Here is a 22,684-nt window from a genome sequence, read left to right as displayed (position 1 = left end):
AGCATTGTTTTGTGTAGATGAGGGTTCTTCGCCCCCCTTACATTAGTGGGCCATGGTTTTGAATAAATTGTCATTTTACTGGGCACTTACGTTTTCAGCACCTCTGTGGAGTGTGCCCTGTGGCGGCGCTGGGAGTGGAGACACAGCATGTTGTCTGCTCTGTAGGGAGGATGGAGGACAGCCCTCCGTCCCCGGTGATGCCTGCTCTAGTCGTGCCTGGACTCCCCCACACACTTGCTCACCAGGCACAGTGCTGGGCGCCTGGACTGGACACACGGCTTTTGTTACACAGGAAACTTCTGTCTCCTTTGTAGGCAACTGGGGCCCTCACCTTGTCATTGTGAGGAGCTGCAACATACTCAAGTGGGAGCTCGAGTTGAAGCGTTGGTGTCCGGGGCTCAAAACACTCTTGTATGTTGGCAGCCACAGAGAACTCAAGGCAAAGAGACAGGTATGTTATTTTAAACGTGAAAAAGAATGAAACAGAAAAGTATCTTAATTTCTATAGTAAGCAAACTTCAAAGTGTTAGCATATGCTTGTTAGTGTAATTATTGTAAATCACTCATTTGCGAGACCCCAGACCTTGTAGTTGTCTGGACTTGGAGCCCCCGGAAGCAACAGACCATACTTAGTAAACTGGCCTGCAGGGTTCCCCCCGCCCCCCGCAGAGCTCAGGTGGTCTCTGGAGGGGCTACCATCCTTTTAAACCATAAATCTGTTGGTTATCACAGGCAGAAATGAGAAATTGTGATGCATCCTGGGTTCTGAATTATAAATCCATAAATAATTCCCATGGACGTGTTTATAAGGAGCATTTGTGACAAACAGAAGAGCTTCTGAAACAGATTTGGACTTGTATCTATTTTCTGCCCAGTCGTTTCTAGTACTAGATTCTAAGTAAATGTTCCAGATCAGTTATTCATTGAAGAGAAAAATATGGCTTATGGTTAAACTCTACTGTGTTGAGTAGTAGTTACTAAAAAAGTGTTTTTCTCTGAGGTGTCTCTTCTTGGCTTTTTCTTTTTTATTTTTACGATCTCGGGTTCCTGCTCTTTAAAACCTTAAATGTAGTCAGTTGCAACATAGCTATTCGTGTTTCCTGTCAGCTTCTGAATGTATGTTTCCCTCACTAAGATTATATACCATGAAGACAAGCCCCACTTCAGGATACTGCGTGCTATTGTATTTTCCAAAAGCAATTGTTAATGCCCCCAAAGCAGTTTCTTAATTTGTCCACACGAGGGCCTTAGCCTCCTAGAGAAAAAAGATCCTAAAAATACAAACAGCCATTTTCTATGTGGTGGCAGCAAATTATTAAGAAAAAAGAGTGGAGTGACGGTGATGGGGACAGGGTAAGTGGGTGGTGAATCCTCTCCCGACGGCTTGCGCCCGAGGAGGTGGTGAGGCCTGGCTTGTGTGCTGCAGGAGTGGACGGAGCCCAACAGCTTCAACATCTGCATCACATCCTACAAGCAGTTCTTCAAGGGCTTCGCGTCCTTCACGCGGGTGCGCTGGAAGTGCCTGGTCATCGATGAGATGCAGCGCGTGAAGGGCATGACCGAGAGGCACTGGGAGGCCGTGTTCACCCTGCAGAGGTCTGACTGCCCCTGCCACGTGCCCTGTGCTCTGTGTTGCTGATGTAAAGGTTCCTTGGAGGAACTGTAGGGAATTGCAGACCCCCAAATGGCCTTTCAGCTGCAAGGACTCCCCCTCACCTCTGTCTCAGCACTTGAGGGCTGAGGAGACCCAAGGTTCTTGCCTAATTCAGTTCATTAACTTAATTTGTGTGTGCGCACGCATGTGTGCAGGCTCCACAGGATCACTGTTCCTCTCCTTGAGTATTGTCAGAGAGAGCGATTCTGTGCCCACCCTGAGTCGTCTCTCCGCCTGTACTCAGCCAGCAGCGCCTGCTCCTCATCGACGCGCCCCTGCACAACACCTTCCTGGAGCTGTGGACCATGGTGCACTTCCTCATCCCCGGCATCTCCAGGCCCTACCTGCACTTCCCCCTGAAGGCCCCCAACGAGGAGAACCAGGACTACTATCACAAAGTGGTCATCCGGCTGCACCGGGTACGCGCCTGTGGGCCCCTGACGTAGCGTGGCTGTGACACTGTTTTTGGAAAGGAAACGATGGAGAGCTCTCTCTTTTCAGGTGACACAGCCCTTCATTTTGCGGAGAACTAAGAGAGACGTAGAGAAGCAGCTGACGAAGAAATATGAGCATGTCCTCAAGTGCCGCCTCTCCAATCGACAGAAGGCCTTGTACGAGGATGTCATCCTGCAGCCTGGGTGAGTGTGCCCCCCACCACCCTCTCTGCCCGCACGGAGCAGGGCCTCCTCTGGTCTTTTAGAAGGCTCCTTTTTGGGAGGTGGGTGCCTGGAGCTGGAGGCCACGCTCCTCTCGGGCTCAACAGTCCTACCTCCTCCCTGGTCCTGTCAGAGGCTCTGCCCATAGCCGGCCCAGGAGGAGCACAGCATGCCGCCAGTGTGAGAGGACTCGTGTGGAGTCAGGGCATTCCTTCCCCGACCCAGACAGACCCCTGGGCTCTTTGGGACACCTGCCCTGTTGCTCTTTGGGGGCATGCCATGGAGGGTGCCCCGATGTCTAACCCGTACCCTGGCTCTCTGGCCTCCCGTCCTCTCTCATGGGGTGGTGAGCCAGTCTCAGAACCACAACCTCATGGAGGTGGGTTGGCATGTGGCAGATTTACTCACCAGGTCAAGGGGATGCACCAGTTGTGCGTTCATAGAGTGGGGATAGCAGACGGGGAGAAGCCCAGCTGGCACATGTTTGCACCCCTGGCAATGCTCCTGTCTCTTCCCGCATGTGCGCAGGACCCAGGAAGCGCTGAAGAGCGGGCACTTTGTGGACGTGCTGAGCATCCTCCTGAGGCTACAGCGGATCTGCAACCACCCTGGGCTGGTGGCACCCCGGCTCCCGGAGTCCTCCTACACGGCAGGGCCGCTGCAGTACCGCTCCGCCTCGCTCGTCCTGAAGGCGCTTGACAGAGACTTCTGGAAGGTACAGAGAGGGTGCCAGAGGGGTCTCCATTGAGCTCTGTTCCAGGAGCTTCTGGACATCAGTGTCCACTAACTTGTGTCCTGTGTTCTGCATTGCTGGATGCTGGGCAACATCAAGGGCGTTTGTGATGGGCCTTGCCCTGGACCCAGAACCTGCTTTGGAATGGACCCGAGGGGCGATCCCACGATATGAAGGATGCTTTGAGGGTTTTCCTCCCTGGCTGTTGCCCTGTGAGCAACAGCAGAGTGTGTGAAGGAGAGCAGGACTTAGAACTGCAGGACCCTTGGGGTGTTTTCATAGGTGTAATTTGGGGGTGGGGACCCAGGTCTTTTTATTAAAATATTAGTAGCTATACCTAAGGCTTCCCAGGTGGCACAGTGATAAACAGTCTAGCCTGGGTTTGATCCCTGGGTTGGGAAGAGCCCGTGGAGGAGGACATGACAGTCCACTCAGGTGTTCTTGCCTGGAGAATCCCATGGACAGAGAAGCCCAGCAGACTGCAGCTCCTGGGGGTTGGAAGGAGTTGGATACAGCTAGCAACTAACCATACACACACAACTATCCCTAGGAGGGAAATTTGGTTGTTTTTAACCAAAAAAGGTATAGTTGTATACCTTTCTGTGTTTGAATTTGGGGGTAATGAAAGTTTTTGAAAACCCCAAATTTTAAAACAGAACAGATTGGGTTAGGTCAGGTGATTCCCAACACAAGTGTGCTGAACTCACGGGTCAGTAGGGTGGGGCTGTGCCCTCATTCCTACGCTGGCTTCCACACGGGAGACTGAGAGCTTGCCCTGACCACCAGCCAGGCCACTGGCAGGCTGGTGCCTGAGTTCCCCTTTGCTGCCTCTACTCCCAGGACCAGGGATCAGGTCTCACGTACACTGAGGAACGGGAACAGCTCTGTGGCCTGGATAGACTTGTGCAGGTTTAGCATACGACCCTGGGGCCAGATCGTTATGGGTGGAGGTCCCGGCTCTGCCTCGTCAGGGGTGCGGCTTTGGGTGCTCAGTTGGCCTCGGTCTCCTCAGCACACCAGGCGCTTGTGAGGAGTCAGTTAATGTACATGATGGTCTGAAGAAGGGGCCGGTTGGTGAGCAGTTTATGGTGAGTTAGTGTGAGGGGTGTCGTGCTGCCACTGTGATCACTACTCTTAACCTAGGGATGTGTCCTTTGTTGAGTTAGAGAAGACCTGAGCCGTGAGGATAAAGATGAGTCAGAAGCAGGTTACCTGAAGATACTGCTTGGGTGGGGAAATGTTTCATGAATGGAAGTCTTTATATTGTGTTTTCATTTTCAAAACAGCTTGGTTGAGACAACTCACTGCCATAAAACTCACTGTTCTGAAATGTACAGTTTGTTGGTTTTAGTATATTCATAGAATTGTGCAAGCATCACAACTAATGCTAGAGCATTTCGTTGCCTCAAAGAAAATCCACGCACACTGTCACTCCCATTCTCCCTCCCCCTCCCCACTACCCACCTGCGTCTGACCCTGTGGATTCATCTGGTCCAAATAGTTCACGTCAGTGGCTTACTTCACTGAGCGTAGTGTTTTCAGAGTTCGTCCATGTTGCATCATGTGTCATAATCTCTTTCCTCTGTTGTCTGGATGGACCACATTATGTTCATCTGTCCACAAGCTGATGGACACTTAGGTGGTTTACACTTCTTTAGCCACTGAGTGCACATTCATGTACAAGTTTTGTATGGATGTGGGGCTCCCTTCTTGTGGGGCTCTCTTCTCGTGGGCACATGTGTGACAGGTGAAAAATTGTGGGGTCATGTGTTGAGTCCATGTTTAACCTTTAGATGAGTTACCAGACTATTTTCCACAGTAGTTGCTCAGTTTCCCATCCCCATCCATGTGTGAAGGGATGAGGGCTTTCATGTCTCCACTTCCTTGCCCACACCTGCTGTCCCTCCTCTTTGATTCCCACCATCCTGGTGGGAGTGAGAAAGTCCCAAGAGAAGAACAGATGGAGCAAGCTTCCCCAGGGCTCTGGACACAAAGACATGCCACATGCCCAGGGCACCCACACCAGCACACTGGGGTCTCTTCCCAGCCCCGCCTTGACAAGACCGAGCATCTCCGTCTGCTTAGACCAGCGTTTCCCAGGCTCGTTCCTCTCCTCTGCCGAGTCTATTCTGTCTCTAAGTGCCGCCCTCTTCTTTCCCACTGCCTCTCGGGATGACCACGTGCCATCACTCCCATATTACTGATGGGGAACTTGGGACTTGACTGTGGTCCAGTGGTCGAGATTTTACCTTCTAATGTAGGGACTGTGAGTTCAATCCTTGGTCAGGAGCTAAGATCTCACATGCTTCATGGCCAAAAATCCAGAACATAAAACAGAAGCAATATTGTAACAAACTCATTAAAGACTAAAAATGGTTCACATCAAAAAAAAAAAAACAAAAAGTGGAACCGAGCACACCAAGTCCCGCTGGGCGTCTCTTGGAAAGATGGCCAGTAAGGGCCTGTCCTTCCCAGTTTGGAATCCACCTGTAGCAAAATTGTTTTCTTTTTTTCCTTAGGAAACGGACCTTTCTATTTTTGATCTTCTTGGCTTAGAAAATAAAATGACTCGCCATGAGGCAGAACTGCTGGGTAAGAAGAAGGTGACACGGAAACTCTTTGAGGAACTGTTCACTGCGCCGCCGCCATCAAGCAGGCCGGCGGCCGTCAGACTGAAGCCCAGCAGGTGTGTGGCGTGATGTGGAGCGGTGCTTCCTGCTCACTGGCTGCCTCTGACTGGGTCTTGGCTGGCTGTGGGTCGTGGGGTCCGGGTGGCATCCCCTCTTCCTCCTGCTGAAAGAGACCCTGGCCTCTCAGGGAGAACTGGGATGACTGGGTTTGAGTTCCACACGAGAACTTGGGCTACAGCTTGTGAAGAGAAAGGCTAATCGTCTAATCTGGTTACCTGCTTCTCCTCGAAATGCCCCGGTGTGCTTGGTTTCTGGGATAAGCAGCAAGTGTGGACAGGCCAATGTGGCCACTCGGCTGCCTGAAGAGTAGCCTTTTCATCATTTTGGAGAAGCGCTGGGCTTTGGGAGGGCTGTCCGTGGGGAGGTGGTCAGAGACGGGGCAGTCAGACTGCCTGTAACCTGGTGCAGGCTCTAGTGACAGCTGTCAGAGTAGGAGGGCAGAGGGGGTACTGTGGGGGCAGGATTGGGGTCCCTGAGTGCTGTGGGGGTGGGGGTGGGGCCCTGAGGTCTGGCAGAGGCTCCACCCCAGCTACAGTGTCCGGGGTAAAAAGGGACATCTTGCAGGTGCCATGAGACTAGACGGAGCAGGCACCCTAGACGATGAACTCAAAACACAAATGACTTGAAGTAGGCGAGGTAGGCGAAATCCATGAGTTGGATTTATGCACAATTCTGGGCACCAGTCAGAAACAAAGGAAAAAGCAGGTTGGTGATTTAGAGAGAAACGGGCCAGCGCTGCGGTTGGCAGCCTGTTCTTACTGCCTTTTCTTGATGTGACTTACTTGACGACTTGGGTCTGACTGCCCTTCCCTCAGCTTCCTTGCCTGCACTCGCAGGAGCCCTGCAGCCCTCAGTTAAATACAGAGCCTGGGCGGTGAAGCCAAAGTCCTCTCTGGGCTGTTGCAGCCTCATTTAGTTGCTTCTGCTGGCTGTCTCCACCTGTTGCATTGCACAGGGGTTTTGAAAATACAAAATTCCTGCCATTACGGTTTCTAGGTAAAAGAAACGTGAAGAGCACATTGCCTTGTGAAAAAGTCAGACAGGGAAGCTGTGTTGTGGCTCTCGCTTTAAGTTTTCCCCACTGGCACCTATGAGGTGCCTTTATCATTTCTGCTGTTTCTTGTTACCTAATTGTGCACGTTGACTTTTCACTCTGCTTGACTCTTAATCAAAAGAGTAGTCTAATGGACTTTGTGTTAGATATAATTTTTCTAGTCCACATTCATGGAAACCTAAAAACTGCCATCACATTCACTCCTGAATGTTGCCTAAGCATTGCAGGGGTAGAGGTACCACTTTTGTGTATTAAGCACCCCTCTCCCTGTCCTTGATGAGCGGCTGCTTCTTAATACTGTATTTAGAAATCTCCCTATTTAAACTGCCCCTGAGGTGGGAAGCCCTCTGCCCTCAGGTGGCCCTAGGTCCCCAGCGCCCATCTAGGGGGCCCTGCCTTCGCGTCTCAGCAGTGTCCACGTCTCCCTGCCCGTGCACATGGGCGTCCAGGTTGTTCCAGCCTGTGCAGTATGGCCAGAAGCCTGAGGGCCGCACCGTGGCTTTCCCCAACACACACCCACCCCGGACGGCCACCCCTGCCACAGCCACGGCCACGCCACAGGGCCACGTTCGAGGACGGCCACCCATTGCCACATTCTCTGCAAATCCGGATGCAAAAGGTATGCTTCTCAGGGGGCTGTGCTCGGCATCACAAAGGGTTTTTGTGGAAGAAATTCCTCTCGCACTTTCCCCGGCCCCACGGGGATGTGTGACCACTCCTCTGAGCAGGAGTGGGACTGTCTGCTCTGATTCTCCCAGGAGACCATGTGTAGTTCTTACATGAGTTTAGTTTTTTTCATGTCTTTGAATTGTATAAGACATTACATTCTTCGTTGAGTCACTGTTGATGTGATGGTGAAAATGTACCTCAGCAGAAACGTTCTCTTTTATGTCGGGAAATACACGTCAAAAGTCATTTAAGAAACTTCTGAGGAAGTCTGCTCTTGTGTTCAGTGCCACCACTTCAACGTAACCTGCTTACTGTGAAGAAGGATAGGGTTAAACAGCAGGAAAGGTAATAAATAGTCTTGTAACCCTTATCTGTGGGGTCACGTCCCATGTTTTTCTGAGATCTTCATAAATGCCAGAGCAGCTTGTTGTAAGAGCTCTTTGGGAAGCCAGGGGGCCAGTGCTGCCTACCTTCTCGTGTGGTGAGGACATGGCTCTCATGATGTATCTGAGGGCCGACTTTTGACACTCCGTTTACTCCAGAAGCACACCATGTAGCAGGATGGTGAATGTAAAGTAAAAATAGTTAACAACATATAAAAAATTAGATTTTCTCATCCCATAGGCCATCCCGCCCCCCTTTTAGGGAGGGCTTCTCATTGGAGAGGTGGTGTGAAAGAAATACTGTTTGTTTTATTTCTTTAAAATTCGGATTTAATACTGCATTGTATGAAGAACCTCTAACAGCTTTGCACAAACCAACCTTATCAATTGCAGCGGCAGCAGCCCCGTTTCAGACCTCTCAGGCCTCCACCGGTGCTCCGAGACACCAGCCTACCTCGACCTTCAGCACAGCACCTAGCCCAGCCCATCCTGCGAAACTGCGGGCTCAGACCACTGTCCCAGCCTCCGCCCCGGGCCCACCCCAGCCCCAGCCCCAGGCCCCCTCGCACCCGGCCGGGCAGAGCGCGCTGCCTCAGGGGCTGGTGCTCACCTCGCAGGCCCAGGCGCGCCTGCCGAGTAAGTGGCCTCGCCTCTCCCTGGTCTGCCACCTCTTTGCACAAGGACGTTGTATTCAGATCAGCGGCGTGTGAAGAGCCTTGCTGTCCACTCCCTTCGTCTCCCTGACCCCGTGTCCGGTGCTGCCTTTCGCCACACTGTCCTTTCTAGCCCTTGGCCTACAGAGGGAGGCCCCACTCAGGGCCAAGGTCCAGGGTCTTGTCCTCTCTCTGTCCTTTCTCGTGGCCCCGTCCATCAGCTCTGCTTCCCTCCTGGGCTTGTGCTCCGCCTTGGTGGCTGAGGCTGGCACTTCTCCTTAGCAAGCCTTGGGCTCGTCCTGTCAGCCTCCAGGGCCCCTCAGAGAGCAAAGGGCAGGGGAAAGAAAGCCTGTGAACTGCAGTCCCACTTCCTGCTAGTCTCTGGGTTTATCCCCAGATTTGAAGCTGCAGTGAGTTATTACTTAAGTGAGACGTTTTGCAGTAGGTCACTGACATTTTTAAATAGAACTTTTTATTGTGGCCAGTGTGATTAGCCTACTCCCTCTGTCCATGCTGCAGTCAGAAGTGTACTGACAGAACTATCTGGGCTACACCATTTCTCAGATACCACCTGGAGCACTTTATTTGTTGGCACAACAAGTTATGTTGAGGCTTCTCTGGAAAGACAGGAGAGGGAAGTAGGGTCATGAGGAGACCCTGAGTTACGTTAGTTTTCTCTTGTGTCACGCCCCTCTTTCATGCCAGCAGATGAAGAGCACTTATCCTGGTTCATTGCCCAGGGCAGGAGAGCCCTTACATGTGTTTTGTGGGTGTTTTTGGCCTGAGGTAGTAGTCCTGAGGGGTGTATTGCAGGAGCCGTGCTTAGGGGAGTGTGAGGGGCCAGGCCACCTTTCACTCTGGCGCCTCCACTTTTGGACTGAGGGGAGCTCATGGAAGAGTCATGTTTCTGTGCACAAATCTCTGCATCTCCTTTTCCGTTTCCCCTCCCTTGTTTACGGTTTCTGTGGGCAACATATCCTTCGGCGTTTTTCTAGTCTTTGGCTAACTATTCTCTTTATAGTATCACTAATAATTCTGGCATGAATTTCATGGGAGGAACATTTAGACTCGAATATCAACCATTGGGTTTAAAGAAACCTTTGAAGCTGTTGCTCAATTCCAGCTTGAATGTAGTATCTTTTTGAGTTAGGTACATATGATCTCATCTGAGTTCTGTTTGAAAGAATTTAAGCACTATTAAATTTTGCATTTTTTCAGTTAGAATTATAGACCAAATTCTACGATCTAGTTCAAATTACTGTGAATATTGTATCGTAAAGTGTGATGTATTTATGTACTTAAATACATTGCCAAATTTTGAAAAGGTTATGGGTATAATTGAAGCTAGTTCTGTGTTTTATATTTGTAGTGATAAAATCTCATTTGTCTCTGTGAGCTAAATTGGATATGTACTTTCTCACATTTTAAAAGTATTCTGAAATGAAGAGGTTGATATGAGAGTTTCAAAGTGTATGGCCAGTATATTTCTGTTAACTTTTGATGTTTGCTACTTTTTCTTGTTTGGAAAGAAAAGTAAAATGTTCCTTAATGGTTTGGTTAATTATTAATATCTGATATTCTAAAATTTCTACCAGTTAGGATTAAGTAAGTTGACCATTAAAACCTGGTGTTAATTCTAATTGTTTTTTCTTTTCTATTAAAATATCTTCTGAAAGTGTTAGAAAGCAATACCTAATAAACGTTCCTGTGACACTTTAGTTTGCTACAGACGGTCATTCTCTGTGACAAGTGATTGTCAGTATAGCAGTCGCCAACCCTTCCAAAGAATGTTCATTCCCATTTCGTCTGCATCTCTGCAGGTGGGGAGGTGGTCAAAATAGCCCAACTGGCTTCCCTCGCAGGCCCGCCGAGCCGCGTCGCCCAGCCAGAGACCCCCGTGACACTGCAGTTCCAAGGCAACAAGTTCACCTTGTCGCACAGCCAGCTCCGGCAGCTCACGGCCGGCCAGCCCCTACAGCTCCAAGGTAAGGCTCTCTGATGGGTGGTGACCCAACAGGGGCTTGACTGGGGTGCCCCCTGTGGCTGTGATTCTGGCCCCTTTAGCGCAGGTGCTTCACCTGGCAATGGCCTAAATGAGTCTCACCTTGTAGGTGTTCTAAATGAGGGAGGTGACTCGTAAATCACCCAGTGGCCTGGCCCTTGGCCCATATTATATAGAGGATAGTATTTAAAAATTTTTCGAATACGGTTTCCTATTCTAAAAATCAAAACAGAAATAATTGCTCCTTTCAGATTTTAGTGTGAGGTAAGTTGCCCTCAAAACTCTAAAAGACTAGCAATTTACATAGGAGAAATTATTTTCTTTTATGTACAGACTTTAAAACTTCCAGACTGCCTCTGGCTGAGAGCGGTGTGTTCCTGCAGTAACTGCTTCTTGGAGGAAACAAGGGGATACAGTTTGAGTGGGATGTTAAATTTCATCCTCAGTGACTTGGCCAGAGCTCCCAGAGGTGGGGTCCGGCCACCTCCCCTAGCAGCCTCCCAGACATGTGTTTATGACTCCTGTCAGAGTGGACAGTTCAGTTGTCAGCCCTGTCTGGGGTGTTCCATGTGGACACCAGGGTCACATGTTAGCAGAGTGGAGGCCCCCAGGAAGCCTGCAGCAAAAAAAAAAAAAGTTTCATTTGATTTACTCCATATTTCTCCAGTTTTTTGACCAGAAAGGCGAGGCCATCTCTTAAGAATTTCAGGTGCACTCTAGTTTTTGTAGAGTATAATTCCAGAGTAGAGGACTTCAGGACTAAATCACACAGAGGCTGGAAATGGCAGGTTTTTTTAAACAATGGTTATAGAGCCACAGAGATTTTTGATATTTCTTCATCCAGCTTGACCAGCTGGCACGCACCCAGTGTGTGATTTGGGGGCAGGAACCCCCCACCCCCACCCCCGCATGATGGCTCAGGCTTGGAGCAGACAGTGAGTGGGAACCTGCCTCACTGCCTGAAATCTGGCATTGCAAGGAGTTGCAGAAGTTTTTCTTGACATTAAGCCAAGTGTCTTTGATCCTCAGAGTTTTCATTCATTGAGAATGAAGTAGTTCCATCTTTCTCCAGCAAACTGAACTTTGTGTTGCCTCACTGGAGTAAATTTGATTCTGGATTTTTGGTTTCTCACCTCATTCTGTGCCTTTGGAAGTGGGTGTGGCTGGGGGATGGAAGGCACAGGCACCTCGTGACTGACCCGTGCCCTTTGCTTGCAGGCAGTGTGCTCCAGATTGTGTCGGCGCCTGGGCAGTCCTACCTGCGCCCTCCTGGCCCTGTGGTGATGCAGACCGTGTCTCAGGCAGGTGCCCTGAATGCCCTGGGAAGCAAGCCTCCAGCCAGTGGCCCAAGCCCCACGCCTGTGACCCCGCCAGGTAGAGTGGAGAGCTTGGGGGATACTTGGCTTTGAAACCACTTACCAACTCTTTTTGCTTCTGAGGCAGGTGGAGGATGTTGATGGGTTCTGCAAGGCCCCAGAACCCGACAGTCCTGTTTGTGGCTGCCTCTGATTTCCGCAGGCGGCCCGTGTCTGCTACGTCTCTTTTCTCTTTTGTTCCCAAAGGTCCTGGTTGAATACAACCGGCCGTCACTCACCTTAAGACTTTTTGTTTTGATTTTGCTCTAACAAGAGACTTGGAATCATGAGAAATTTTGCTTGTTCATGTTACAAATACATTTAGGGAACATGCTAGAATTTCCCTCGGTCAGGTAACAGAATAGGGTTGTTCCTGCCAGCTGGCTGGTGCTCCTTCCAGCACCCCCACTGCCTGCTTCCTACCAGGGTCCCTTGCTTCAGACATACCCACCCTCCCGCGGTGCTTGCTGGGGAGCACACCTGTTGCACATGGGCACTTCTTCAGGTTGATGTGTGGAGGTGGCAAGGACCTCTCCTAACTGGAACCCCTGGTCACTACACTCCATCTCTGTCAGGGGCTCTGTTGGTGGTGTGGGTACTGGAGGGTCCTGGTCACTGCTCTGTGTCCAGCTGGACCACCTGCAGTTCTACTTGTATTTGGTTGGCTTCATACTTCAGGTTTTCTCTCCCTAGAGGGTGCTCAGTCCCGTTCTGTGAGGCCCCAGACTCCCAACCTGATACCAGTCCAGCCACTGGGTTCTAGTCATCTTAACCCTTTCCCTTGCTCCCTGCAAGTGGATCCTTCACTGAGAACTGACGACTGACCTCAGCTACCCCCTTCACAGTCCTTGTGGAGAAGTGTCTGTCAAGACGGGCTACATGGCTTGGCTGATGGGAGCAGACTGTCCTGGGCCCTGGCATCCCTCTGTACAGGGCACACAGGGTTGATGCTGCCGAGATGTCAAGGACAGCAGAGCGTAGGGCCCATGTGGCTGCTGCTCAGAGGGATGGTGGGGAGGTTTGAGGTGCACACAGGGCTCTTGGCAAAGAGTCAGACCCTGACGTTCACTTCAGATCATGGCCTCAACAGGAATGCCTCACTGTTGGTTATGAATGATTTAGACTTGAGTTGACATATTCTAGAAATGTGCTTGTGAAAGCCAAGGATGCTCCAGGAAGCATGCCAGTGAAGGAGGGCCTCTAGAGGGCATGCCAGTAGTTTTGTGTGCCAGCCCTTCGTTTTTGCATTTGTAGTGGGTGTGCCTGGTCGAGTGGCAGTCAGTCCCCTGGCCGCAGGAGAACCCGGAGCGGCCTCCAAACCAGCTTCTCCTGTAGCTGGCCCCACCCAGGTATGGTGCAACAGATCCCAGCGCAGCATCGTGGCATCCCTGCACACACGGAAGTCCTTCTCAGAAGCTGCTTGTCATGGGGGAGGGTTGTGATATTAATATATCCCCGCCTCTGTGAGGCGTTTATCTGTTTACTTGCCATCAAAAACATGGTGTGCCCTTGAATTAGAGAATTAAAAACACTTTTTCTAATCAACTAGGCTTTAGCATTATAAAAATTACCTTTCCCATTTTTTGTATGCTTCTACTAGTCTTTCAGACATTAGAAATGCTCACAGTGTCTGAAGAAATACTACTCATGTTGGCAATGAAAATGGCGCTGTTTTCTCTGCTTGCTTTTCTGTCACTGTTTTTTTCTGTCACTGTTTTCCGTGTAGCCTGGCCCCATGAGTCTTACGCGTGCTCTATGGCCAGTTGCCATACATGGGGGACTCATAGGGCTCAGTAAGACCGGCCATGCTATTTCTCAGTAGCCATTTTCATCCCTGTTTTTGTTGAAGGAGGAGAAGAGCAGACTTCTGAAAGAGCGGCTGGACCAGATTTACTTCGTCAACGAACGGCGCTGCTCCCGCTCCCCCATCTACGGCAGAGACTTGTTGGGGATTTGTTCCTTGCCTGGCAGAGAGCAGGTGCCTTGGTTCCGGGCTTCTGACCGTGGTCACGGGAAGGGGGCTGGGCCTGCAAGCAGGCACACATCGCCCTCGAAAAGTCACAGGGACCTGATTTTGACGCTGACTCAACGTCAAGAATCCCTCCAGGATGTCATCGACAGGTAAGGTAGAGTATTGTAAGCATTCTTTACTCACTTACTGTTGGTGGTGGTGTTCACTCGCTAAGTCATGTCCAGCTCTTTGGAACCCCATGGACTGCAGCAGGCCAGGCTCCTCTGTCCTTCACTGTCTCCCAGAGTTTGTTCAAACTCATATCCATTGAGTCAGTGATGTCATCCAACCTTCTCATCCTCTGTCGCCCCCTTCTCCTCCTGCCCTCAATCTTTCCCAGCATCAGGATCTTTTCCATTGAGTTGGCTTTTTGCACCAGGTGGCCAAAGTAGTGTAGCTTCAGCATCAGTCTTTCCAATGAACATTCAGGGTTGATTTCCTTTAGAATTGACTGGTTTGACCTCCTTGCCATCCAAGGGACTCTCAAGAGTCTTTTCCAACACCACAGTTCAAAAACATCAATTCTTTGGCACCCAGCTTTCTTTATGGTCCAACTCTCATATCCATACATGACTACTGGAAAAACCATAGCTTTGACTAGACAGACTTGTTGGCAAAGTGATGTCTCTGCTTTTTAATATGCTGTCTAGGTTGGTCATAGCTTTTCTTCCAAGGAGTAAGCGTCTTTTAATTTCATGGCTACAGTCACTGTCCATAGTGATTTTGGAGCCCAAAAAAATAAATGCTCTGTTGCACCCCACCAACTTTTGTGGTTGTTGTGTGGACATTCATCTCACTTCTCTCCCCAAGTTGTCCTTTGGAGTCTGTTCAGAATCGATTTTGGGGTCTTCAGCTTTGGCATCAGATGGTCTCTCCACCCTCTAGGAAACCTGTGGGTGATTCCTTTGGGTTGATTCCTTCCTATTTATCCCTCTCTCCCCACCAAAACCTGGCAATCACTGATCTTTTTACTGTCTCCATAGTTTTGCTTTTCTGGAATGTCTTATAGTTGGAGTCATACAGTAGGCAACCTTTTCAGATGGCTTCTCTCATTTAGGAATGTGCACTTAAAGTTCTTCCATATCTCATCAGGGCTTGATAACTCATTTCTGTTTAACACTGAATTATGTTCCACTGTCTGGAAGCACCCCCTCCGTGTGTGCTAAGTCACTTCAGTCATGTCCGACTCTCTGTGACCCTGTGGACTGTAGCCCGCCAGGCTCCTCTGTTCATGGGATTCTCCAAGCAAGAATACTGGAATGGGTTGCCATGCCCTTCTCCAGGAGATCTTCCTAATCCAGGGATCAAACCCGCATCTCTTACATCTTCTGCATTGGCAAGCGGGTTCTTTACCACTCGTGGCACCTGAGAAGACTTGGAATCACCAGTTTGTTTAAAAACATTCACGTACTGGGACTTCTTGGTGGCCTGCACTTCCTATGCTGGGGGCGCAGGTTCAATCCCTGGTTAGGGAAGAAAGATCCTGCAAGCCACCTGGTGCAACTGAAAAAAATAAAAAACGTTTGCCTTCTGAAAGACAACATGGATGCTGTGGAGTTTTGGCAGTTATGAATAAAGTTGCTGCAAGCATCTATGTTTTTGTATAGACATAGTTTTTATCTATGTTTTGTGTAGACATAGTTTTTAATTCCTTTGGGTAAATACCAAGGGATGTGATTACTAGATCTTATGGTAAGAGACTAGTTTTGTTAGAAATTGCCAAACTGTCTTCCAAAGTGACTGTACTATTTTGCATTCCCACCAGCAATGAATGAGAGTTCCTGTTGCCCCACATCCTTGCCAGCAGTTAGTGTTGTCAGTGATCTGGATTTCGGCCATTTTAATAGATGTGTAGTGGTATCTTGTTTTAATTTGCATTTCCATCATGACATATTATGTTGAGCATCTTTTCATATGCTTATTTGACATTTATATGTTTTTGGTAACGTGTCTCTTTAGGTCTTTGGTCCATTTTTAAAGATTTAAAAATTTTTATTATTACAGTAGGACTATGTTGACTATCCATTTTAAATACCTCAGTGTGTACATGTCGATCCCAAACTCTGTAGCTATCGCTTCCCCCATTTTTCTTATTGTTGCATTTTAAGAGTTCTTTGTATGTTTGGATACAGTTCTTTAGCAGATGTATCTTTTGTAAATATCTTCTTCAAGTCTGTTGTTTGTCTTTTCATTCTTCTGACTTTCTTTCACAGAGCAGATATAATATCATCAAATGTCTGTTCCGTATTCACATTTCTGGTTATTTCATGGTTTTTTTTAATATTTCAAGCCGGAGTCACAATGAGGTACATACATAACAATCAACTTATATCTTTTATGTATCTTTTAATACATAGGTTCTGTTTCCCCCTCTTTTTTTCCTTGCAGTTTATTTGTGGAGAAAATCTGGTGATCATTCCTGTTCCATTGATATCTTTGTTGTTTGACGGTATCATGCTGTTGATTACTGTAGTAAATCTTGAAGTCAGGTAGTGCCAGTCATTTGACTTTTTCTTGTTCAGTATTGTGTTGCCTGTTCTGGTCTGTTGCTTCTCCATGTAAACTTTAGATTGAATTTATCACTATCTACAGAATAGCTGACTGGGATTGAATTGAATGTCTTGATCAAGTGGGAAGAACTGATGACGTCTTGACTATACTGGATCTTCCTATCCATAGTTATGGAATATCTCCATTTATTTAGTGCTTCTTTGGTTTCATTGATTAGAATTTTGATCAGAAATGGTTTTCAGTTTGCATGCAGCAAGGGAGAGGGTTAGAGTTCCTGGAGCAGGTGGTATCTGCAGGTTGGGAGGTGGGTGTCCAGTCGACAGTCCAGGTCCTCTGAGTCATCATCTTGCTGCCCTTGGCAGGGCCTCCTCCTCCCAAGCCTGGCTCCCAACCCTGGCTGGGGATGCTGTGGCTGTAGCAGCTTCAGGGCTCACACCCTCCCCAGACCATCCAGGAGACAGAGTGCCTATGTCCCGCCTCCGCACACATCCCTGTGCTCCCAGGGGGTAGGGGGCAGTACTCTGCACTGCTTATTTTGATCTGGGCAGTCCTCACTGGCCAGCACCCACTCCTGTGGCTGCTGTGATGGTGTGTTCCAGCAGCCACGTCCCCCCCAGGGGGACTGGAGTTAGGCACCCTGACTCCTCTCGTGACTCTCCACTGCCAGATGGTTCTGCCCTCTGCCTTCTCGAGCCTTCGCTGCTTGAGCCAGAGGGACTGCCTGGTGGAGGTGCCGTGGGTGTCAGCTGTGACATGCATGCTTTCTGCTTCTCAGGGTGGTGTGCGTGATCCCGCCTGTGGTAGCCGCGCCCCCGCACTTGTGGGTGGCAAGGCCACCCTCCCTCTACAGCCACAGGATGCGGCTCTTCCGGCACTGCCTGCGGGAGCACACAGCGCCCTACGCACAGCAGCTGCAGCGGATGACAGCTCTGCACTCGCTCCGGTTCCCCGAGCTGAGGCTGGTCCAGTTTGACTCAGGTACCAGAGGCGTCCCGTCTACTCCGCTCCCTGTGTCGGGCTTTCTCGCTTTGGATTATGAGATGCTCTCGGTGTCACTCGTTTGACAGGAAAGCTGGAGGCCTTAGCCATCTTACTTCAGAAGCTGAAGTCTGAAGGACGCCGAGTGCTGATCTTATCACAGATGGTTCTCATGTTGGACATCTTAGAAATGTTCTTGAATTTCCATTATCTCACCTACATAAGAATTGATGAAAACGCCAACAGTGAACAACGGCAGGTAGGAAGGAAATCGATTCTTTTGTTCCCGTTTATGATTTGGTTGGGTTAACTTTGGTTGCCAGTTTCTAAGCTGGTTTCTCGGAGCCATGCGGCCTCAGTGTTGTCATGCTATCTCAACAAAGGGAAGAACCTTTTAATGTCTCTGGACTTTAGCTGCACCCTTTGAAATTTTTTCATAAATCCTGTAACTTGGGAAATCAGTTGGCTAGATGTCTTAGAATTAAAATTGGTGATTTGTGGTCCTTATAGGAACGAGGTGGTTGTCCTTCAGGAAGTAGCCACATGAAAACAGCAAAGTCCTCCTGACTGACTTACACTCTAAAAATGCATGTTCAAATAACATGCCAGTTTTTACTTGGCCAGGTTAGCTGAGGGTAACTTGATTCCATCAGGCTTCTGGTGGAGGTGCAAATTAGGACACCTTTCTAGAAAGCAAATTGACAGGATGGGTTGTAAACCTTAAAAATGAATATATGCTTGGCCTGGTAATTCTGTATCTGAAGTGAAGTGAAAGTCACTCAGTCGTGTCCGACTCTTTGCAACCCCATGGACGTACTCTATGGAATTCTCCAGACCAGAATACTGGAGTGGATAGCCCTTCCCTTCTCCAAGAGATCTTCCCAACCCAGGGATTGAACCCAGATCTCCCGCGTTGCGGGCAGATTCTTTACCAGCTGAGCCACAAGGGAAGCCCAAGATTACTGGAGTGGGTAGCCTATCCCTTCTCCAGTGGATCTTCCCGACTTGGGAATCGAACCAGGGTCTCCTGCATTGCAGGCAGATTCTTTACCAACTGAGCTGTCAGGGGAGCCCTTATTCTGTATCTAGAACTCCTTTAGCAGCACCACGCTTCTTAAAGATGTATCTATTCAATTGTCTGTGAAAGTGTTTGTAATAACCCCCAGTTGGGAGCAAAGTCCACGTCCAGGAGTAGAAGCATGGGCCACAGTGGCCTGTGGGCCACAGGGCTTGGCGCCGTCCTACGTGTCCCACAGGGTGAACTAGGAAGTCGTACTCAGCAGTGTTTCATAACGGGTCTTGGTATCATGGTGAAGTGTTCCCGAGTGCAGACAAGCTGCTGGGCTCTGCATCGCATTACCCACTTCACATCATCCAGTACACCCAGGCCTCCCTACGCTGAGAAGGCCTGGAAGGAAATAAACCACAGTCTTAAGCAGTAAATTCCCTCAAGAGTAATGTAACACAGTACAGTAAGTCCCCTACATACAGATGAGTTCTGTTCTGAGAGCATATTCATAAGTCCAGTTTGTTTGTAAGTCCACCAAAGTTAGCCTAGGTCCCCAGCTAACACAACCAGCTGCATTGCTGCTGCTTTTACACTGGTTTGGACACTCTGGGCTTGAAATAAAGATGATGCACCACTGTGCTCTGTGCAGTGCTGTACAGGGAGGTGCACAGAATCACAGCCACTTGCAGAGGATGCACTCACGTGACAGTGTACACCAGGCATATGAACTAACTTACATGGTTGAACGTGTGAATTCACCTTTGCATCTTTGAAAGCTAGCAATTTGAAGGTTCATATGTAGGTGACTTACTGTAGATAGAGAATTTCTTGAAGGAAGAGGACTGGTCTGCTGAGGGCTGGTCTGCTAAGGTCTGCTTGGGCACTGAAATCATTGTAGGAGAGACGTCGTGGGAAGGAAGCCATTTCAGCTGGCAGCCCTGAGGGGAGTGGAGGGCCCTGCCCCTGGCTGGCTGCAGCTCCCTCGGCCTTACTCCAGGGGCTTTTTGCTGTAAGGCTCCTGGCATTGCTGGAGGGTACATGAACAAGCACGCATCCCTCCCCAGGGAGACTCTGCTGTTCTCTGGGGCCTACACGTGGAGCTGACAGTTCAGGGCGGGGGGCTGGCTGGCAACCTTCAAACCAGTAGAGATGTTAGCGATCAATAATCGAAGAATAGAGCACATGCCTGAAAGAATCAGGATAAAATGCTAAACTCTGATGTAATTGGAACATGAACCATGCATCAAAGGAAACACACACCCGTTTCTAACTGATTAGTATCTGAACATGTTGGAGGTTTCCCGTCATGGTCAGGAGTACTAACTTGGGAGCTTATCTCACCCCAGGAACTGATGAGGAGTTTCAACCGAGACCGGCGCATCTTCTGCGCCCTCCTCTCCACACACAGCCGCGCCACGGGTGTAAGCCTGGTGGAGGCGGATGCGGTGGTCTTCTATGATCACGACCTCAACCCCGTGATGGACGCCAAGGCCCAGGAGTGGTGTGACCGGATAGGGCGGCGCAAGGACGTGCACATATACAGGTGAGGTGGCTGCCAGCGGGGCAGCCAGGGGTGGCTGCAATGCACTGCAGAAGCTTCTGCTTTGCGTTTCCTTTCCTTCATGTGGGCTCACGTTCCTGCTATCCCGTCTGTGCTTTCTTTACACTCAGCCTTGCTTGGGACGTAGTTGTTTGCAGTGGTGACTGGGTTTGCTACTGAGACACAAATGTTGTCCTTCTAACATGTACCTATTATATTTCTTCTAGAGTCTCTGACCCTTAAGAGGGTGTCTCAGGTTTTAGGTTGTTTCAGGTATTGTCAAATGTAAATGATTTTTATAACTTAGCTGTGGCAACTTGTAAACAAGCTACTGAAAGAATTTAAATCTTATAAGTGGTCATCCACACACAGCTGAGAAAGGCAGAGGAGGCTCTGCCTGTGTGTCAGCCCTCTGTCTGCCCATCTGGTGCCCAAGTGTGCAGGCATGTGACACTCCCCTTCCTCTGTGCTCCTGCCGCCTCTGGGAGGGGTTGTTGCAGAGTGCGTGGTCCCTGGCGGCTGGCCCAGGGCTGCAACCCCAGCCCCACATGCATAACCTTTACCATTTTCAAGAGGTAGTCATCCACACACTGTGTTTAAATAGCTTAATTTTTTTGTCGTTGTAAATGTGTTACTTGTTCATTGAAAAGAAATAAATAAAAATGACAGCACATGGAGAAGGCAGATAGCCTGCCCAATAGGCTATTAGTAGCATTTTAGTGTCTTTCCAGACATATCCCCAATTTTTTAATATAAATTTGTTGTTAATAATTTTACTTGTTTTTGCCCGCACTGGGTCTTGTTGCTGTGCAGGCTTTTCTCTAGTTGAGGAGCAGGGGCTGCTCTCTGGTTGCAGTGCACAGACTTTTCACTGCAGCGGCTTCTCTTGTTGCAGAGCACGGGCCCTAAGGTGCTCGGCCTGCAGTAGTTGCAGCTCTCGGAGCTCTGGAGCACAGGCTCAGTAGTGGTGGTGCACAGGCTTAGTTGCTCTGTAGCGTGTGGGATCTTCCTGGATCAGGGATCGAACTCATGTCTTCTGCTTTGGTAGGCAGATTCTTTACCACAGAGCCACCAGGGAAGCCCTCCCTGATTTTTTTAAATGGGTCGTGCCAGCAGTCTTACCATGTAATGCTGTTTTGTCTTAACAATATATTTAGAGCCTGTTTCCATGCAAATATATATAAATTTGGTGTATTGTTTATGTGATTGAATAACGTTTCATTGTGTAATTGCTTACCCTTGGCCCTTTAGCAGTTACTAGCTAGTAATGGGGAAAACATTTTATTCTCAGTAGCCACAGTCTGTAGACACTCAGGAATGACCTTGGCAGTAAAGGTGAAGGATGTGCAGGAGTGGAAGGTAAAGTTGGGAAAGGATGTAACCTGAGCGATGTCCTGAACTCAGGACATGCTCTGTTCTGGGACAAGAAGGCCTGGTTCACAAAACTGTAAAGTTTCCCCCAAGTGATAGTGAAGTTTAACATCATTTTAATGAAAGCCCTGATCATGGAAGTAGGGAGTGGTTACTGCAGCTTTTCAGGTGGCATGAAGCAGAAGCCAGGGGACACTGGTCCTAGGGCTGCAGCCTCTAGACTCGGGTTCCTTTGGGAGGCGCACAGTGACTTGGGGGCACCTGCCCACCGTCCTCAGCACTGAGGGAGACAGGGCTCAAGGGGTCCGGTGTCCTGGGGGCTCTTTCCAGGTAGAGGCCAGCGAGGGGACATGGCCAGCCAGCATGGGTGGCGGGGGCCTCTGGGGCCAGCCCTCCTGCTGCATGGGAGGTGGTGGTGTGGCTAACCTCATGTGGGGTAGCAGCCAGTCAACCCCGCAGGCCTCCAGTCCCCTCTGGCCACCACACAAAAGAAGGAAAAGCTCAGAGCGCTGCCAACATGCCACTCCACGTGGGTGCTGTTCTGCTGGGTAGTCCGGGCGCCATGGCACTCAGGCTGCCCTCGGGCTCCCAGGGACTTAGCTGTGGCGTGTGTGTACGTGTTTGGTTTGCAGGCTCGTGAGTGGCAATTCCATTGAAGAGAAGTTGTTGAAAAATGGCACCAAAGATCTGATCCGAGAAGTGGCTGCTCAGGGAAACGACTACTCCATGGCGTTCCTCACGCAGGTACTGTCATCCATGAGGAGGCCTGGGGTGGGGGAGGGGGTGCCACACAGTGACCAGAATGGGTGGGTTTAGTGCTGTTGAGGGGTTGGTGGCTGCTGGTTTTCTGGGAGCAGAGGTCACGGGCTCAGTGATATGCATTTTTGTTTCAGCGGACGATCCAGGAGCTGTTTGAGGTTTATCCACCCATGGATGATACTGGCTTCCCAGTGAAGGCCGAGGAGTTTGTCGTCCTTTCTCAGGAACCTTCTGTTACAGAAACCATCGCACCCAAAATTGCAAGACCTTTCATAGAGGTGAGCATGGCTGGTGCCTGCTTGGCATCATTGGATCTGGAGCTTTGGGTCTGCCGCTGCAGCACCACTGCTCCCTCTCCCAGGCCTTGGGCCTGATCTGTCAGCTTTCTCCACCCGTGCTTTCATTCTTGGGGATTTTAGCTGTAAAAAGAGGTGAAGGGAGCGGGAGAGAGCGGAATGCCCCACCGCCACCGCCACCCGCTGTCACCGTTCGCACCCACGCTTCTCGGGCCACCCCGCACTGTCGTGTGTGACCTTCTGCTCCAACGCCTCGGCCCTTGCCGGCTGCAATCTTAGTGCTCCCCTGTCGCAGTGCTGCTGGGCTGAAGGCAGCCCTGGCGTGAGCCCCACGTCCCACTCTGAGAACAGGACCCCAGA

At 49.7% G+C, this 22,684-nt stretch overlaps 1 protein-coding gene and 1 non-coding gene across 15 annotated transcripts in view; both read left to right on the top strand.

The window, feature by feature from the left end:
• EP400 (E1A binding protein p400) overlaps positions 1-22,684 on the top strand; it is a 107,198-nt gene that overhangs the window by 54,571 nt on the left and 29,943 nt on the right. For 13 of the 14 annotated variants that reach the window (XM_070769317.1, XM_070769322.1, XM_070769313.1 and 10 more), the window contains 17 exons: positions 315-451; positions 1,427-1,596; positions 1,899-2,073; positions 2,156-2,292; positions 2,839-3,025; positions 5,563-5,729; positions 7,237-7,406; positions 8,233-8,475; positions 10,313-10,477; positions 11,713-11,868; positions 13,104-13,198; positions 13,699-13,970; positions 17,147-17,349; positions 17,439-17,608; positions 19,705-19,901; positions 21,902-22,013; positions 22,163-22,306. In XM_070769317.1, coding sequence (XP_070625418.1) covers positions 315-451; positions 1,427-1,596; positions 1,899-2,073; positions 2,156-2,292; positions 2,839-3,025; positions 5,563-5,729; positions 7,237-7,406; positions 8,233-8,475; positions 10,313-10,477; positions 11,713-11,868; positions 13,104-13,198; positions 13,699-13,970; positions 17,147-17,349; positions 17,439-17,608; positions 19,705-19,901; positions 21,902-22,013; positions 22,163-22,306 — 2,900 coding nt within the window. The remainder of the gene's footprint in view (positions 1-314; positions 452-1,426; positions 1,597-1,898; positions 2,074-2,155; positions 2,293-2,838; positions 3,026-5,562; positions 5,730-7,236; positions 7,407-8,232; positions 8,476-10,312; positions 10,478-11,712; positions 11,869-13,103; positions 13,199-13,698; positions 13,971-17,146; positions 17,350-17,438; positions 17,609-19,704; positions 19,902-21,901; positions 22,014-22,162; positions 22,307-22,684) is intronic. The other variant, XM_070769321.1, reaches the window with a different exon arrangement.
• Positions 19,336-19,466, top strand: LOC139176861 (small nucleolar RNA SNORA49). Its single transcript, XR_011561341.1, has one exon. It is a non-coding gene; the product is annotated as a small nucleolar RNA SNORA49 (small nucleolar RNA).

The sequence above is a fragment of the Bos indicus genome, chromosome 17 (assembly GCF_029378745.1).
Source record: "Bos indicus isolate NIAB-ARS_2022 breed Sahiwal x Tharparkar chromosome 17, NIAB-ARS_B.indTharparkar_mat_pri_1.0, whole genome shotgun sequence".
Classification (NCBI taxonomy): Eukaryota; Metazoa; Chordata; class Mammalia; order Artiodactyla; family Bovidae; genus Bos; species Bos indicus.
This window is presented reverse-complemented; position numbering and strand designations above follow the sequence as displayed.